Source organism: Nasonia vitripennis (assembly GCF_009193385.2).
Source record: "Nasonia vitripennis strain AsymCx chromosome 2 unlocalized genomic scaffold, Nvit_psr_1.1 chr2_random0006, whole genome shotgun sequence".
Lineage (NCBI taxonomy): Eukaryota > Metazoa > Arthropoda > Insecta > Hymenoptera > Pteromalidae > Nasonia > Nasonia vitripennis.
In genome coordinates, this window is record NW_022279613.1 from 1,770,491 (window position 1) to 1,789,594 (window position 19,104).

Sequence of the window (19,104 nt, forward strand, 5' to 3'; positions counted from 1 at the left end):
CACGCTATTTTTTTCTGAATCACCAAAAAAGAAATGTGTCCGCTTTATCTGTGACATACTGTATATATGACTTTGAGGGTATTTTTATTGAAAAGGTGAAAAAATTTTAAAAATTTAAAAAATTTAAAAATGCTTCCCTGAGGATCTATGAATTAATTAATTTGTGCTGAAAACCCAAAAATTGCCAAAATTGACATCTTTGGCTCCCTACCATTTTGGTAAAAAGTAATTTAAAAATCTAAAAAAATTAAGGTGCATTGGAAACTTTCTGGAACATATTTACTGTGGGTTAAAGAAAAAAAAAATTTTTGATTTTCGATTTGACAGAGAACCACCCATATATATATATATATATATATATATATATATATATATATATACATATATATATATATATTATGTTTGTTTTCTACATAACTTCTACTAGAAGGTCGGGCCTATTCTAAAACTTTACAGCTCTTTTTTTACTATAAAAAGGTATCTTTTTACTGTATTAAGGTTGTCGGAGTCCGGGTCAAACATTCAGATTTTTATATTTTAAGGTTTGAATACAAAAAGTATATAAAAAAGTATATTGATAGTTTTAGTTAAAAATGCATCCCTTATAAGCTACGAATCATTGAAAATAGATAAAAAATGCAAAAATTGCTTGAAACCTCAACTTTGACCAGCTAGAACCCGAAGCCAAATGAAGGAATCGCGCTGAAATTTTTTTTTTGGGAGTCAGGTACAACATATAGAACATATGTATACAGTTTGGGCAAAAATAAAAATTTTCATCTTCGATTTTACAGAGAACCACCCATGTGTATGAAGCTTATATTATTATTTATTTTTTCCTTTTTTTCTTTTAGTTTGAGGACTGGCAGTGTATTCGGACAGTCAAGCGAGCGAAACGAGACGCGTTGCCTGCTCCAATTCCACCTAGAGCGGGTTACTGTCATTACCAGAAAATATGTGTGAGAATCGCTACTTTAATTTTCTTGATGATTTATATTGAAAAGAATTGTATATTATATATTTTTATTCATTTTTAGTTTCAGGATTGGGAATGCACTTGCTCTTGGAGGTGTTGAGACCGTCTGATCAACAGTAAAAATTTGAAAGGTGCCTATGGGCCGATGAGGACACCCGGGGCATCGCAGCTTTGACTTTCTGAGTTAAAAGTGTATACTAATAGTGTTAACCGTTTTTGTAGATGCTTATACGGACCATTATGATGTATTTGTAGGTCCTGTTATAAAACATCGTTATAATTGTAATTGTATTTAATAATAGTGTAATAATTGCCTATTTAGTTTGTTAAGTTTTTTTTTTCTTATTTGTTATCCTATCCTAAACAATTTCATTTGCCTTTTAATCTGCTTAATTCGGATTTTCTCAAAGTTAGAATCAACTATTAAGTCAAGCTCGATAGCTTGTTTACAGCTTAGAACTTCAGTTTTTCGGTACTTTAAGTGAGCGCTTAGATAGGAGGGAATATTTGACTTTAGGACTGATACGAGCAAGTTAACAGGTAGCAATTCAAGCCTGCACTTAAAGTATGCAATACTATACTTCCGGTATGTCGGCGAGAGATACTGAAAGCGATTGACAACCTACACGAAATATAAAGCAGCATTTTTACAACGATCTAATTAAGTGACCATTTCTTTCGTCAAACTAAGAAATAGCTAAGAGCAATGTTTCAGGTATGGAAAGACATGTATCTTCACAAGCATATGCTTAATCGAGCGTTGAATAAAGTACGCGCACTTTCTTACACGGGCAAGTGCAGAAAATCACTTTCTCGCGGTAATAGTGCATCGCTTCTTCAAAGTCAGGCAGTTATCAAGGGTAATGCTTAGAAGCTTAAGAGAATCACAAGGGTCTATGGTCTAACCATCAACAATGACAGGGGGTAGACTCAGCTGACCAACTTGATTACAGAACTTTTGCAATGTAAATCGAAAAAAGCAGAGGCCCAGGACGTGATTTCTGAAAAAATCGCGAAGTTCTAAGGAGAGGCGAAGATGATTCGTCTGTACTTAACGTAAAAACTTGTGTGCGATTGGATAGAAAGGAGCGCAACGAGGTGCAGATATAGTCTAAGAAGCTAAAAACGCGTAGTTATTTGAAAATGAGCTCTATATTAACAAGTCCTAAACCTTGAGTTTGATCCATGGAGACAAGAATGGTCATTTTTCCATAATTAATGGCTTTACAGATATCGTCGCTTACAGAGACCAGCGCAGAAGAAGTGATGTAGCCTTTCCGAATCCCCGATTAGAAAGGATTTAAAAGATTCTTTCTAGCGATGAAGCCATTAATTTTATTCAGTGCGACATCTTCAAATATTTTTGACATAGGAGATGCGATACTTATGTATGTGTGTGTGTGTCTCTCTCTCTCTCTTTCTCTCTCTACATACTAGGCTACATACTAGCCTTTTTTGATTTCCACGTTTTGCTCAGACCTGTAAGGGGTGATGTGATCCCCTTAGATATCCCGGCTTTCAAGACGGAGACGCGAAGAATTCCATCACACCTTTGCAACACACTATCCATATCGCACTTTAAACAAGCAGATAAAAAATATTTCTTTGAACTGGAAAACACATAATCTTTACGCAAACACATATACTCCTTCATCACATTTCATTTCATTCCATTCCATGTACTTAATACTTACACACAAATTTATGCTACTTCTTGTATTCTATATGTAAATATGTACAACGTAATGTAAAAAATAAAACATATCTAAATCTTAATCCAAAATCTAAATTCCAAAATCTCTCTTTCAATGCCTGACTGTTAAAGCAGACGCCCGCGTAATTTAAACTATCGCTAATCACTAAACAGCTAAAATTCGCAGGGAGCTCGCAGTTTACTTTGTGTGTTACGGGACCAGAGTCAATTACATCCCTCTGACATCAAGGCTCTCGATTCAAGCGTACACTATTAATCTCGAGCGCAATACGCAGCAGGTTTTGTCCCCGACTCTCTGCGGATGAACTGTAGTGCTGTTCCAACTGCTTCAGATGCCAGTGTTGCCAGACTCTGACATATGCATATGACGCCTTACGATGCGCAAGCCAAACCTTGAGAGCCCTGTCGAGTTGTTGACCCTTCTTTGACCGCGTCAACCTTATCCGTCGTCCTCTCTCGTTTCTTTATAACTCTTTTAATTGTCTTTTACAAGCGAATCTTTCTCTCCCGAAACGTTTACTCAAAATGAAACAGACGCGAATGATTATATGCACACAATCACATTCACACAACCTTGGGACGTTTTACCCCGACCTCTTCTGAACGACTTGTCACATGTAAAAATTTCACATGATACAGTCTTTTTGAGCTGAGGGAAGCAATCCAAAAAAGGCATCAATAACGGAGATCTAAGGCTGGTGGAGCTGCTGACGCATAAAAGCTAAGCAATTGCCAGAAATACGAATGTAAATTTGTATTGTAAATTTTGAGAGATTGAGGTAGTGACTATGCCCTAAAAAGGGTGAGGGCAAAAATTTTGACAAATAAAAATTTGAAATGGTAGAGATTAGAAATTCAAAATTTTTTAACTGATATTTTAAAATGAAAAAATTTATAAAATAAAAATGTTGAATTATAATATTGCGAATGGTGATATTCGTGGTCAAAACTTTTTCTTTTTCTACTTTTCTAATATTTTGGAATTCAAGATTTTACCTTTTGTTATAAATAAATTTGTAATTTTCTTATTTCAAATCTTTAATTTTCAAAATATTTACCCTTACCCCACAAAATGTGCTGCAGCAAGGCCGAGAGTAAGCAATAATTGCGCAAGAATTAATCAATTACTCAAAATTTAGACCGCCCACCAAGTTAAAAATAACTTTCTTGATATTGCTTCAAAAACCTATCTTGGGGCAAATATAGGCAAGTACGCATAGCAGCTTAAGACGATCAAGGGCTACTCGAGCTAGAACGAACTCTGGCCATCTAATATAGTTTTCAGGGCGCGCTAATGTGCTAACGATTCTACAGCGAGCTGAGTGTAAAGAGCTATATCACCGCAACGTTTGCAACTAAGTCGATCGTGCCTCAAAATAGCAAAGCCAGAAATTCATTCGCTTGCAGAGGAGTTCCAAGGCTCAGCGAAGCACTTGTAATGCCAAATCCAAGTGGCTAAGTATATTGAGTTTAATGTTTAATGAGCTTTTGCTTACAATTTACACAAACAGGATCGTTACGGCACTCATTGTCAGAAGTCTGAATTGCAACTATTTGTTCTTTGCAGTAATCTTCTGGAATGCTATGTATAATAACGCGTGGATCCAATTTTGCATTGCAATTGGCAACGAGGCCTGCAGCACTAAGCGCTGTAGAAAAGAAGAAGTTTAACTAAGTCACTATCAACTATGGCGGATGCGGTGCCAAAAAAAAATTTCAGCGCGATTCTCTTACTTGGCTTTGAGTAAGAGTTGGTCAAAGTTGAGGTTTCAAGCAATTTTTGCATTTTTTGCCTATTTTTATAGATTTGTAGCTCATGAGGGATGCATTTTTAACTAAAACTATCCATACACTTTTTTTTGTGAAATTTTCTGAATTTTTAAATAAAAATACTTTTTAAGCCCTATATATATATATATATATATATATATATATATATATATATATATATATATGTGTGTGTGTGTGTTAAGGCTACCTTATTTGCATTTTAAATCTTAAAATATGAAAATCTGAATGTTTGATCCGGACTCCAACAACTTCAATACAGTGAAAATGATACCTTTTTATAGTATAAATTAGCTGTAAAGTTCAAGAATGGGCCTGACCTTCTACTACAAGTAATGTTGAAAACAAACATGACATAATATCTAATAAGTTGTTTTACATGCAAATTTGACACTTTTCACTTAGTACATTACATGTCTACCGATACGTATTAGTTAAAAATGCATCCCTTATGAGCTACAAATCATTAAAAATAGGCAAAAAATGCAAAAGTTGCTTAAAACCAGAAGAATCGGATTCCTCTGGTTCCGTTACCCTGAAATAAAAAAAAATCATTCAAATAGCTACAGTAGGTGCTGAAAAATGTCAATGCAAAGATAAGTAACGCGCGCCGCGCGCGCCTATTACTATATATGCGCCTCTCCTCCAGCGCTGCTCCGTCCCCCACCACTCGACTACGAGCGCGCGCTTGGCCAATTTTCACGAACTTTACGATGGTTTTTCGCATGCTTCCAGGCGCTTGATCAAAAAACTGAAATCTACGTTTTGTAGTGCATGATTTCAACTTTTCGATCCTTTTTTTGAAATTTCCATTGGACTTACGGTAGAGCATAGAGGTCTGCTTGAAAAAACGTACCGCAAACTTTGAATCGCGATTTTGTGCAAAATAATAATCCGACATCACCCAACTTTTGCACATATAAAGAACATTATAATTCCCACTTATTCCCAAAATGTTAGCGCTCCAACTCAAAAAATGAGGGAGCTATGAATTTTTGAAAAAACGCTTAATTTTTTGTTTTTTTCTAATTATCTTAAAATCTAATAATCCGATTGAGGCGTTTGACCTCTCATTTTGTACATATTTCAATTTTCTACAAATAAATGATTATAGGCATACTGATAGCTTCCTTAATTTTAAAGTTATAAGCAAAAAAAGACAAAAATCGCGTTTTTTATGAAGTTGTTAATAACTAACAATAAGTAATGGAAATGCGAGTAAAAAACATATAACCTTTTATCTGCTTATCATCCTCTACATGATTCCACAATCGGTTTGCTGTAACAAATGATGTCACAATAAGGCAGTTTCAAATCTCTACAGCCTGGCCTAGAAGTGAATTACCACCTTACGCAGTTTTTGAGCGGTCATGGGTGCTTTCGAGCCTACCTACACCGCTTCAAGATACAGGATAATCCAAATTGCCCAGTATGTTGCTAAGGAATATAGGAATAGCCGAGGATACGGCAAAAAAGGGCAAGATGAGACTGTCCAAGGGATGTCCGGACAATGCTGCACTAAGTAGACGACCGGACAATGCTGCACAAAGTAGACGACCGGACAATGCTGCACAAAGTAGACGACCGGACAATGCAAAAATATGAAGACGAGTTTGACCCTAAACCCCTTATCACCATTCTAAATGTGGGATGAACGGAAATATCAAAACATCAAAGAAGAAGCCATCTTACACATACATACAAGAACACACTAACACACACACGCATACATACATAAATACATAAACATGCAAACGCATACACACACAGCAAAAAGGTCCACGAGGAGGAGGCTGTACCCCATGTGGCGCGTCCTCAATGGTGGCGGAAAGAGGGTGCTCTCTGTGGGCACATAGTGCTACATACGTAGTGCTGCTTGCAGAGCGTAGGAGAAAAATAAAATATCTCCCGCGGACCTAACAAAGATCAGTTAAGACTCACTGCAAGAAACGAGGTTGGATCTTAAAAATATCGCTGAGCAGACGCTCGCCGGTTGCTGCAGTGCGACTTAACTTCGACGTTTGAAGTAGGAGGAAGTGAGATAAACTGGGTTCTGACACTCCGAGGCTGCCGGGTAGTACAGGGACCCGGGGGTGTTACGCTGACACGCTCTGGCTGCCCTATCAACAGGCGAAAATCCTGATAGCTACGGTGGTGCCGGGTTGCGACCGGACAGGGTCCCGCCGTGGACAGGAGGGGCCTCGCCATCCCTCCACGGATGCGTTTGAGGACTACTTGCACTGTGGCACGAGGCCAGAATATACGTAAGCTAGGCTAAGTTTCAGAGTGAAAGCCGAGTGGAAGGTAGGTGAGAGAAGAGAGAAGGGAAACGGAAATATGCAACGCACACCGACAAAGAATAACTCGAGGACTTCGGATACCTCGAAAAGTGTCATTGAAGCTGTGTTCCCTACCCAGAAAATAAGCAGCAACAATAGCTTGGGAAGAGATTGGCTAAATCAGGAGCAAGGAAGTAAACTAGACAGTAACAGTCTGGGTAGCGCGTCAAACGCAAACCTGATAGACCTTCTTTCCCCCATTGCCCATGCGACGGAAGATGAAAATGGAGGTATAGATTGGCTAAATCAGGAGAGCATTGTAAGATAAGGAAAAGAAAAGGAGCAAGAAATTAAGGCTATGTCGTTCACTCTCCTTAAAGAGAAAGTTGAAGCTCTGGTGGATTTTATCTTGGATAAGAAAAACATCCATACATAGTTGAAAACTATGGCAAAGGCTACTAGAAGAGCGCTAAAGTACTTTACGACTTCGATCCAGAACAGAACAGGTACACAGTCGAAGGCTAAAAGTAGCAAGAATCGAGAGAGCTAAACATCTCCCGCCTTCGTCCATAGACAGATGGAGCAAACGCCGAACAAGCGTAGGAGAACATCACCGCAGGAGGACACGGCGACCAGGAAGAAGGCAAAAAAGGCTGCAACGTCGCAGTCCCCATTGCCCACACCAGGCACAAAGCCACCTTGGCAGGTGGTGGAAACGAGGAAGACGAAGTAAAAGAAGAATGAAGAGGACGACAAAGATGGCACTGGTACCTTAAGCCAAAAAGGAACGAGAAATAACAGACCGCCACGGGCAAGACCAACCCGGCCAGATGCCCTTATTATAAAGGCTGTGGAGGGGAAGTCTTACGCCTACATCTTGAGAAAGATGAAGGCGGACCCTGCACTGACGATGCTTGGCGATAGCGTAAGCAGGGTATGCAGGACGACGACCGGAGACCTGCTCTTGGAACTCCAACACAAGGCGAAAGGGAAGACAGCAGAGCTTCGAAAAGTAGTCGAAGGGGTGCTGGAGGATGGTACCAACATAAGGACTCTACAAGACGTAGGGGTCATTGAAATAAAGGACCTCAACGTATTAACCAGCGGGGAAGAAGTCTTGGAGGCACTACACAAGGAGTTCCAATATGACGACACGTCCACGACGGAGGAGATGGTAGTGAAGTCATTGCGGAAGGCTTACGGTGATACGCAGACAGCGGTCATCCAAATGCCGGCGGGAATGGCCCAGCAGATGCTAGCAAAGCAGAAAATCAGGATAGGCTGGGTGGTCTGCCGAATAAGGGAGATGAAGCGGAACACGCGGCCGCTTAGATGCTTCAAATGTCTGGGTTTTGGCCACATCGCCAAAAATTTCCCAGTAACTCAGGATCACAGTGAACTGTGCTACAAATGTGGAACCGGAGGACACAAAGCCAGAGAATGTAACAACGAACCGAACTGCGTACTCTGTAAGGAACGTGGTGCAGAAGGGAAGTGATCATGCAGCTGGTAGTTATACATGCTCAATCTACCGAGCTACAGTAGGAGCACTAGATAGACCCAGAAAATGAAGATAGTGCAGCAAACTTGAATCACTGTGAGACAGCACAGGACCTACTAATCCAGTACGCCCTCGAGGCAGAGGTTGACGTAGCCATTGTGTGCGAACAATACAGGGACTTAGACGAACCATCGTGGGATACGGACAGCACTGGCAAAGCAGCAATCTGGGCATGTGGTGACGTTGCTTTCCAGGAAAAAATGACCAACCGTGAAGAAGGTTTTGTACACGCGAAGGTAGCAGGTATACATATTTATAGCTGCTACGCTTCTCCTAACGCGCCAATCGAGCAGTTTGAACAACTGCTGGATCTACTTGTACAAGATGCGGTAGGAAGAAAACCGCTACTAATCGCAGGGGACTTCAATGCTTGGGCCGTAGAGTGAGGCAGCCAAAGGACAAACCAAAGAGGGCGAGTGCTACTGGAAGCATTCGCTCTACTAGACTTGCTGCTAGTCAACCAGGGTAGCACGTACACTTTTAGAAGAGGAGACACAGAATCTATTGTAGATCTGACGTATGTTAGCAGCTGTCTAATTGACACAGTTGACACGTGGACTGTGAGTGAACACTACACAAATAGCGACCACCAGGCCATAATAATGGAGTAAATCGAGACAGGGATCCAGCGAGAGTACAAGGACCAATAGAGTCGGTTAGAAAACGAAGGACTACGATAAGGAGATGTTTCTGCTTGCATTGGAAGGAATGCAGTTGATAGGATCGGCAAGCAGTAAAGCTAAACAGGTGTCGGAAAATATCACCCGAGCCTGCGACGCTGCTATGCCGAGAAGAGTTCCCAACCGAAAACGGCCACCAGTATATTGGTGGAACAAGGAAGCGGAGGTTGCCCGTAGCGAGTGTCACCGGACCAGGAGGCCGGAACAGCGGGCAAGGAAGAAGTACTATAGAACTGGAAGAGGACAGGAAGCAGTGGATATCTGCAACCAAGAAATGAAGGATGCCAAGCGGAAACTAAAGAAGACAATTCGCGACAGCAAACGACGGTGCCTTAAGGAGCTACAGGACGAGGTCGACCAGGACCCCTGGGGTAGACCATATAAAATAGTAATGAAGAAGATTAGGGGAAGCTATGTACCCCCTACTAAGTGCCCGGAATTATTACAAAGGGTTGTGACTACACTGTTTCCCAGGCAGCTGGACGAACCGTGTATCACCGAAGCAGAGGTAAACGAAGAAAATATTCCCCCATTATGATGGACGAGGTGCTAATTGCCTGTAAGAGGATAGGAAACAACAAGGCTCCAGGATTAGATGGCATACCCAATATCGCATTGAAGCATGTTATCGAAGCCCGGCCAGGGGTCTTTGTGGACGTTGGAGGATTGGAGGACTTGCGGAACACCAATATGGCTTCAGGAAGAAGCGTTCAACCCTGGACGCGGTAGGATTAGTGATGACACGGCGCGATCAGCGATAGCAGGGAAAAGATGGAACGGCGGAACAAAGGAGTACTGCGCCATCGTTACACTGGATGTCAAAAATGCATTCAACTCGGCGAAATGGAGTAAGATTCATGAGGCACTCCGTAAGCAGGATGTGCCTCTATATATAAGAAGGATGATGTCTGTCTATTTGAAGGACAAAATCTTATTATATGACACCGAGAACGGCACGGAGAGCTATGAAGTAACAGGAGGCGTCCCCCAAGGATCAGTACTTGGCCTATTTGGAACACCATGTATGATGGGGTACTAAGGCTGGAATTACCCAAAGGGGCAACAGTGGTAGGCTTTGCTGACAATATTGCAGTAATGATGGTAGCGAAGCACAAAGAAGAAGTGATAGACATAGCCGAGGAGTCCATTCGTATAATACACGAATGGCTAGCAGAAGCAGGGCTAGAACTGGGCAGTCACAAAACCGAAACTATCCTTATTTCTAGTAGGAAGAAGATGGAGAGAATAACACTGACGGTTGGTGGACATGAGATTGTATCTCAACTGACCCTCAAGTATCTGGCCATCACCATCGATGCAAGACTAACATTCAAACATCATCTCGAAGTAGTAAGCGATAAAGCAGCAAAAGTTAGCGCTGCTTTATCGAGGTGGATGCCAAATGTAGGAGGGCCAACACAGAAACGATGGTTGCTCTTGGCCAATGTAATCACATCGATTATATTGTACGGGGCCCCAATATGGGCGGATGCTATGTTGGTGAAAACTTACGCAAGAAAGCTTTCGACCGTGTACAGGAGAAGTGCACTAAGGGTTGCATCGGCTTACCGTACGGTATCGGACGAGGCGGTCTGCATCATAGCAGGCATGCCGCCTATCGACCTTTTAGCAATAGAGAGGAAGGACATATTCGAGGCGAAGAGACGGATTAATGACAACACTCAGAGGGAAATTTGTGCCTCCGCTAGGAAGCAGACAATGACCGAGTGGCAAAAAAGATGGGATTCCAGCGTCAAGGGGCGATGGACACATCGCCTTATTCCAAGAATAGCGAACTGAATGGAAAGAGGATATGGGGAAGTCAATTACTACCTCACACAGTTTTTGACGGGGCACGGATGCTTTCGGGCGTACCTACATCGATTTAAAATAGAGGACCATCCAAACTACCCAGTCTGTTTGGACGCTGACGAAGATGTAGAGCATGTCTTTTGTGAATGCTCATGATATCAGCAGGAGCGAGAAAATCTTGAGGGCTACCTCCAAACCAGAGTTACCCCTGAATCTATATTGGAAGCATTACTGGCTTCAAATGAAGGATGGAACACTGTAAACAGTTATGCCGCGGATATTCTTAAGAAGGTCAGGAAAGACGAAGAAGGAAAAAGGAAAAGACAAGACGAAATATCCGAGTAAAAAGTCGCTAGACGAAGGCCATTAAGTCGCTAAGACAAAACGCTCCTCGGACTGATGCAGAGGAACGTAGGCCGTAGAGTCGAGCTCTCATTCCCCTACCCGATGCAGAGGAACGTAGGAGCTAGGGTTGAGTACCTTTAAGTGCTCCCTAGACCGATGCTGAGGAACGTAGGTAACTGAGTTGGACCCCAGACTGGCTCACCCGATGCAGAGGAACGTAGGTGTCGGGGTTGAGTCTGTCCAGAGGATGACCGAACGATGCTGCAAGAAGTATACGACCGGACGATGCTGCAAGAAGCAGACGACTGGATGATGCAGAAAGAAGAAGACGAGTTTGACCCTGAACTCCTAATCACTTCGATGGATGGGGAATGTATGGAAATGTCAAACCCCAAAGAAGAAGCCAAGTAGGCTAATTAGCGGGCCCCACGGAAGTATTGTTTGACGATACTACCTGTGGGGATCAGGTGTCGAAGGGCCACTTGTGCAGAGCATGCTCTGCCTACGCCACATAAAAAAAAATTACAGCAAAAAGGTAAGCAAAGAGAATAAGAGTGTCCCTGGCGTTACAAAACCAGAATAGGACCAGCAAGGATGGACTGAAGCGGGCAAGACCTTCCAAACCAGATGCTTTAATCATCAAGGCTGCAGAAGGAAAGAGCTATGCAGATATTTTGTCAAAAATGAAAGCGGCTCCGTCACTTAACACGCTGGGGAATAGCGTAAATAAAATACGCAAAACAGTTGCAGGAGATCTTCTGATAAAGCTTTAATGCACAAGAGAAATCAAAACCTCGGACTTCTAAGAAGCAGTTAAAGCAGTACTAGTAGAAGGCGCTACAAAAAGGAATCCAGCAAGAAGAAACCATTGAAATCAGAGATCTGGACATGCTTACCTTAAAAAAGGAGGTACTAGAAGCACGGCGGAAGGAAATTGACGAAGAGAACATCATAGAAGACTCTACGATAAAACCTCTGCAAAAGTCGTACTGTGATATGCAGATTGCAGTAATACGGGTACCAGCTTAGATAGCGGCTAAGATCACTAAGCTACAAAAGATCATAATAGGATTGGTTAACTTTAAGATCCAGGTGGCTAACCGCCAAAACGAGCTGCCTTGGTGTTATAAAGTTTTGGCCATATTGACAAAAACTGCACAGTAACTAAAGATAGAAGTAAGCTTTGCTTTAAATATTAAATAGATGTACAAAGCAAAGGAGTGTAAGAACCAACCCAACTGTGTACTCTGCAAAGGAGGCACGAGTAGGAAGAGTGACCACGCAGCTGGTAGCTACAAATGCCCAGTATACCGAGCTGCAGTAGAATCCACTGACTGAAAATAGTTTAGTTGAATATAAATCACTGCGCGACTGAACAGGACCTACTGAGCTAGTATGTCCGTGAGACAGAGATCGACATAGCCATCGTCTGTGAACAATACAGAGACGTGGACAAACCATCGTGAGATATGGACAGTACTGGTAAAGCAGCGATATAGGCATGCGGCGACGCTGCTTACCAGGGAAAAATAACAAGACGTAATGAAGGGTTTGTGCGCGCTAAGGTCGCAGGCGTACACATTTACAGCTGCTATGCTTCTCCTAACGCGCTGATGGAACAATTCAGACAACTGTTGGTCCGTCTCGTACAGGATGCTGTAGGAAGAAAACCGGTACCGATAGCAGGCGATTTCAACTCCTGGGCAGTAGAGTGGGGCAGCCAAAAGACGAACGGAAATGGACAAGTGCTATTCGAAGCATTTGGCCAACTTGACTTGTTCTTAGTAAACCAGAAATGTTCTTACACGTTCTAAACAGCAGACGCAGGGCCCATCACAGATCTCATGTTTGTTAGCAGCTGCCTGATTGGCTTAGTTAGATCATGGACGGTAAGCGAACATCACACAAATAGTTACCACCAAGCGATAATAATGGAGATAGGAATATTAAAACGGAGATCCAACAAGAGTGCAATGACAAACAGGTCAAGAAGTAGTAAAAGCCCAAAACAAAGCAATAGAGGATACTAAACGGGTACTCAAGAAATAAATCCGAGAAAATAAACAATTTTGCCTTAAAGAGTTACAAGAAGAGGTTGAGCTAGACCACTGGTGGCAAACTTACCAAGTAGTAACAAAGAAGATAAAGGAAGATTATATTCCCCCTCCACAAAGCCCGAAATTACTGGACCGTATTGTGACTACCATTCGATGACTTTGTGGACTTGTACAATTTATGTCTCTAAGAAGGGACGTTTCCTAAGAACTGAAAGAAGCACTGCCTGGTACTACTACCAAAAGGAGATAAGCCCCCTAGAGCTGCCTCATACAGACCACTCTGCATGTTGGACACCCCGGGTAAGATTCTAGAGCGCATAATCAGCAATAGAATGGACAAAGTCATTAAAGAACCAAGTAGACTAGCAGAATATTAATACGGCTTCAGGAAAAAACGCTCCACTTTTGACGCCGTAAGCTTAGTAGTCGACATTGCTAGATCTGCAATAGAAGGGGAGAGATGAAAAGAAGGAGCCAAAAAGTACTATGATACTGTTACACAGGATGTTAGAAATGCGTTTAACTCAGCCAGCTGGGGCAAGCTACACGAGACACTACGAAAAAAAGGTACCCGCATATATAAGAAGGATTATGTCTAACTATCTGAAAGACAGAACCCTTTTGTATGACACAAAGAACGACAAGAAAACTTTTTATCGAGTGCATTTTTGCACGAGCGTGACTTAAGTCGAGGTTTATGCCATGGCGTGTCATAAAGGCTATTAAGCAATAATTTATTGTAGCTTGCAAAATAATCAAAATATTCTGAATTTGTTACTTGTATACGCGTTGGCTACCCCAAATATGATTAAATACATAAGTTTCAAGCCATTGTCTGTATGCCTCTATCTCTGAAAGTTACAGTCGGAAAATTGTTATTTTTAGCTCTAATTTTTTAATTAAAAATTCCCTAGCCATATCAGTCAACAAAATTTGATTTCATACATTTTTTCATCACATGAATAGGTAGACAATGCTTAATTAACAAATTAGAGCTAATAATAACAATCTTTTGACTGTAACTTTCGGAGATAGAGGCTTATAAACAATGTAACTTTCGTATTTGAGCATATTTGAGGTAGCCAAAGCGTATACAGGTGAAAAATTTAGAATAGTTTAATTATTTTGCAAGTTACGATAAATTATTGCTAAATAGACTTTATTGCGCTACGGGTAATTTATTACCTGATCAAGCGAACGATATTTATTCCGTGATTAATGGACAGCTAGGCCCAGGACCTTGAATTTAAAAGAAAAAATCGTTGAAAACGACCGTCCCTATAAAAAATTGCGAGAAATTTAAAATAGGGTAAAAACTGCTATCCAGAAAAAGTAAAAAATTCTGGCGTTGTTCGCATTTATTCCCATTTTCGGCGATTTTTGAAGGACTTATAATTCTTGATGGCAATGAATACCCGACGGTTATCACTGATGTATTTACGTTGTCGTCGTCGTCGTCGTCTTCGCTTTCAGCATTCTCAAATGAAGCACACGTGCGCTTGGATGCTTGATACCTTCTTTTTTTCCCAGGCCAGGGACGATGACGACGACTCATGATGAGTCTTCTATTACAGAGCTCCTTTATCGAGGTACTTGTTTCACAGACTTTCGAGTTGGGAGATGACTCATTGACACGTGCAGCTGACCTTGCAGACTATTTCTATGTCGCGCAGAGTATCAAGTTTATCGTCACCGCCGCCGCCGCCACTGTCGTCGTTGCCATCATTGTCGTCGCAGTCGTTGTCGAAGCGGGCGGTGTTGATGTCGCTGGCGTTGCTATCTCTGTTGTCAGTATTCCATAAACTCTTCATTTTAATTTTGCGGCATTTTTTCACAGTATGCATATTTGCTGATACAAAAGTCGATAGTGTAAATGTCATTGCCGTCGACGTCGCTATCGTTAGCTTACCGCAAACTTCTTAAAATGCACTCCCGTGTGTTTGCGGCTCTGATATGCATCGTATTTTGCATCAGCAGAAAAAGTGGCGTGAGAAGTATTACACTTGTCATTGTAATGCGAATTTTTTTCGAGCATAACATGGCACGTCTTATACTTTAGTTTCAGAGACACGTAGCCGTACCAATAGCACAAGTAGCAGCAGTAGTAATACTAGTAGTTATAGTAGTAGCAGTAGTGACAGCACTAGTAGTAGAACCAACACAGCTGATGAAGGTAAGAGCGAAAATTATTTCTTCGTATTATTACATATAAAAAATCTATAAGTGAATATTACAGGTGTTTATTCGCAGAGCGGTAAAGTAAGAGGGGGAGAGGAAAATCCTCGATTTAGCATAGAAAGCAAGTCAACGCGTTTATACAGACGTTTTGACTACGATGAAAAAGAGATACGAGGGATTTTACCGGAACCACCCATGAATGCAGATTTTCACTCTCGGCTTCAAGGTTATGTGCGAGACTTGCATCGACAACTTTGCAAAAAAGGCGGCTTGAACGATTTCATCGGTGTGACCATCGATTCGGAGTAGTTCAATCGTGGATCTCTTTGGCTATCGTTCAGACTCATTCGAGATTTCCTTATTAAAGATCTTTAAGGATTACTACAAAGTGCCAACGAGTTTACTGTGAACAAAAGATTATCGATTAATTGTGCTATTGTTGAAGATATAGTGGGTGATGGACGAGTGCTTTTGACTGAAAAATCAGCGAATAAAAAGTCTAAATATTGACAACTTTTGTCTACATCGAAATTTAGTCACTGCCTATACGTACGCAATTAGAGGACAAATACGTACGGGGGAGCTTTACAGATATTGGAATCTCATTCAGAATAGTGGAGGAAGGACACAGAGAAATGCGGCCATAGAACTTATTAATTTGGCAAAAGAAATCCGTAAGTTTTAAGATTATTTTGCTCCGCGTAATGCAGAAATTGTTGTTTACAACTTTTTTACATTTAGACGTAGTGCCCCGCCAGTTTATAAAGGGACACGAACAGTTAGCGTTACTTACGGTAATGAAGTTTTACATGTGCTACGTATAATGTATTACGAACGAGTGCATCTTTATCAGCCGATATTGAATCTTGTTGCAGCTGGTGGTAGCGCCGGTTACTGTATACCATGCAATAAGTTATTGGCGAGCCGAGGAGCATAAATGCTCCAACAAGTGTTATAAATGTATGTCGTCGCCTCCCTGTAGTGTGACAGAGGTACTTAAAGAACGACTCTTCAAGATTATTTTTTGCTGATAATTGTCAAGCAAATCATATGAAAAAAAGAACGTAAAATAGAAACAGTAGTGTGGGTAGCAAAGTTAAACTCTCCCAAAATTGTTTTAAAATAATTTAAATAACCAGGAAAGATCACACGAGTGCAATATATCTTTTTGCACAACGTCCAAGTCACGGGTACTCATTAGATACCTATGTCATGTACAGCCGATCAAGAGTTCAAATTCTACAAATCTAGTCCTATTTTTGTTTTACGATTTTGAAACGCAGCAATCAATACCTGTGCTAGGTAATGGAGAGAAAAAGGTGCATATTCCAAATTTGTATGTTGCACAACAACTCTGCACATATTGCATAGAGATTGAAGAGATTTCAATAAGGTGTGAAAAATGTGGCATTCGCGAATATGTGTTTGATGACGAGCCGGTAAAACAATTCGTCGAGCTTGCAATAGCTCGAAGAGAACAATTTCAACAAGTAATATGTATAGCACACAAAGCACAATTATTTGAAGCACAGTTTATTTTCACATATATTGTGGAGACGTTTAATGAAGGTCGTGTCGTACCATCGGTAGTAATGAATGGATCAAAAATAATCATGATAGAGGTATTACAGGTAAAGTTTATCGATAGCTTAAATTACTTTTACATGTCTTTAGGCAGTTTGAGCGTGTGATTATCTACTACGCAGAGTGGCAGCTAAGCCAGAAGGTAAAAAAGTAGAATTTCGCGAGGGTTTGCCACAGACTAGTGACTGGGCTGCCGATCCTAAACCTAAACTTGTTATCATTAATGATTTGCTGCGTGAATCATCATCCATCGTTAGTATAGTCGATATATTCTCTAAAGCGATCCATCATCACTTGCTCTCGGTGATATTCATCACGCAGAACGTCTTTCATCAGGGTAAAGGACAACGCGACATATATGTAAACGCTCAATACATTGTGATTTTCAGGAATTTGCACGACAGATCTCAGATACTACAGTTATCGCGTTAGCTGTGTCCGGAGAATTCACGATTCTTGCAAGAAGCTTACTGAAACGCCACCTCAAGACCCTACGGTTATCTTCTGCTAGATTTGAAGCAGAAGACACTGGACAACTGCAGATTTCGCACCTGTATATTTTTGGACAACGAGTTGCACAACGTCTATGTATCACGCAATAAAAAGATAAATGGTGGTAATAGTGTGAACCTTGTACTAATGGCCTCCCTGTGAAGGGTTCGCCTGAGAAGCAACATTCCTTTACTCGCAAGGACGCTGTCATTCTGAAGGCGCTTTTCTATTTAAATAACAATCAGCGAAAAGCTCTCTTGCAGACGGCTGATTTAAAAAAAGAAGAAGAAAATTATTGTACAGCATGATAGTTTCTTGCCTGTATTATTAGCACTGATCATCGGCACACTGTTGGCTAGTATTAGTAAGTGGACAATATGGAACACGCCAAAAAGATGGTTCTTGTACCTCACGAGAATATTGAACGTCTCCAGAGTATGTTAGTAAATGGTGTACGCGATAATAATGTTGGTTCTATACTAAAGACAGTTCAGACACCAGGTAACATAATGACCAGGTTGGATGCTGAAATGAGCAATATACTGAATTCGTCTACGTGCAAAAGTGAGCGAGAAAAATCGAGTCAATATCGATCAGTACTACAAAGCTACATTCAATTCAAAGACGTTGATAGCTATGCTAAGGTCATCAAAAAGGATGAGAAAGATAAAGAGCAGCGACAAATGAAGAAAAAGAATGACAGCGATTATGACGAAGGCGCTGATGACAATTACAATGACGATGATAATGAAATACAGCGCGTTGAAGAAGAGGATTGGATCGATGCAAGTATCATAGAGAGTGTACCTGCAAAGCACAGACGTAAAGCCGGCCACGTATTGCGTGAATTACAAGTTAGTGATAATATTACTTGGGATGCAAACGGTGGCGTGACAATAGGTGATGTGCGTATACACTACGCCAACATGATTGATCTGATGAATGATACTATGAGAAATAGAAAATGTCCACCAGCACTTGGACATACGCAATTCGCCGTTGCTTTCCGTGAATCGTTTATACCGCAGAAATTTATTGGTAATAAGCACGTTTGGGAGAATATGATGGATAGTACATCACCTGGGAATTCTACACCGGTACCACCAGGTGGTGCCAGCAGTGTTATTCCGCGTCGGGTTTTGACACCACAGGGCATCAATCGTCTATTTAGAACACCACCTTATCGTGCTGAGTGTGGTAGTCGCGCAAATAGCAGTGCTATTGGCAGTAACGAAGCAGAAAAAAGTAATAGTAATGCGGTAGCAGCGCGAGTACACAAACAAAAAAAAAAACAGTCGCCGGTCGCGCAAGTGCGAAAAAAGTAGCAGCATCTACTTCTGAAGTTACAACATGGCGACGTTTGAGCGGAAGATTCAGCCTGAGCAAGATACCAAATTCACAGAAGACGAAGAACAAGTAAGTGTAACAAATAGTACACTAGATGAATTGATCGATCTACTACCGTTTGAAATGCACGTACCCGGATACAGATTCTGTGGTCCAGGTACAAAACTAGCAAGAGGTATTAAATGTGGTAAATTCGGTATCAATCCGCTGGATAAAGCATATCGTCAGCATGATTTAGTCTACGTAGATAAGTAAGGCAATCGACGAAAGGCTAATCGCATGCTAGCTGAA

The 19,104-nt window shown here is 41.2% G+C and overlaps 1 protein-coding gene across 39 annotated transcripts in view; it reads left to right on the forward strand.

The window, feature by feature from the left end:
• The window catches only part of LOC100117118 (leucine-rich repeat-containing G-protein coupled receptor 4), a 722,517-nt gene that overhangs the window by 670,694 nt on the left and 32,719 nt on the right, over positions 1–19,104 (forward strand). For 14 of the 39 annotated variants that reach the window (XM_031925169.2, XM_031925168.2, XM_031925181.2 and 11 more), the window contains one exon: positions 15,272–15,385. The exons of 13 other annotated variants lie outside the window; for them this stretch is intronic. In XM_031925169.2, the coding sequence (XP_031781029.1) occupies positions 15,272–15,385 (114 nt within the window). Of the gene's footprint in view, positions 1–854; positions 960–1,037; positions 1,298–14,816; positions 15,000–15,271; positions 15,386–19,104 lie in introns of those variants that run through there. 12 more of the 39 variants (XR_004345193.1, XR_004345190.1, XR_004345191.1 and 9 more) reach the window with 4 other exon arrangements.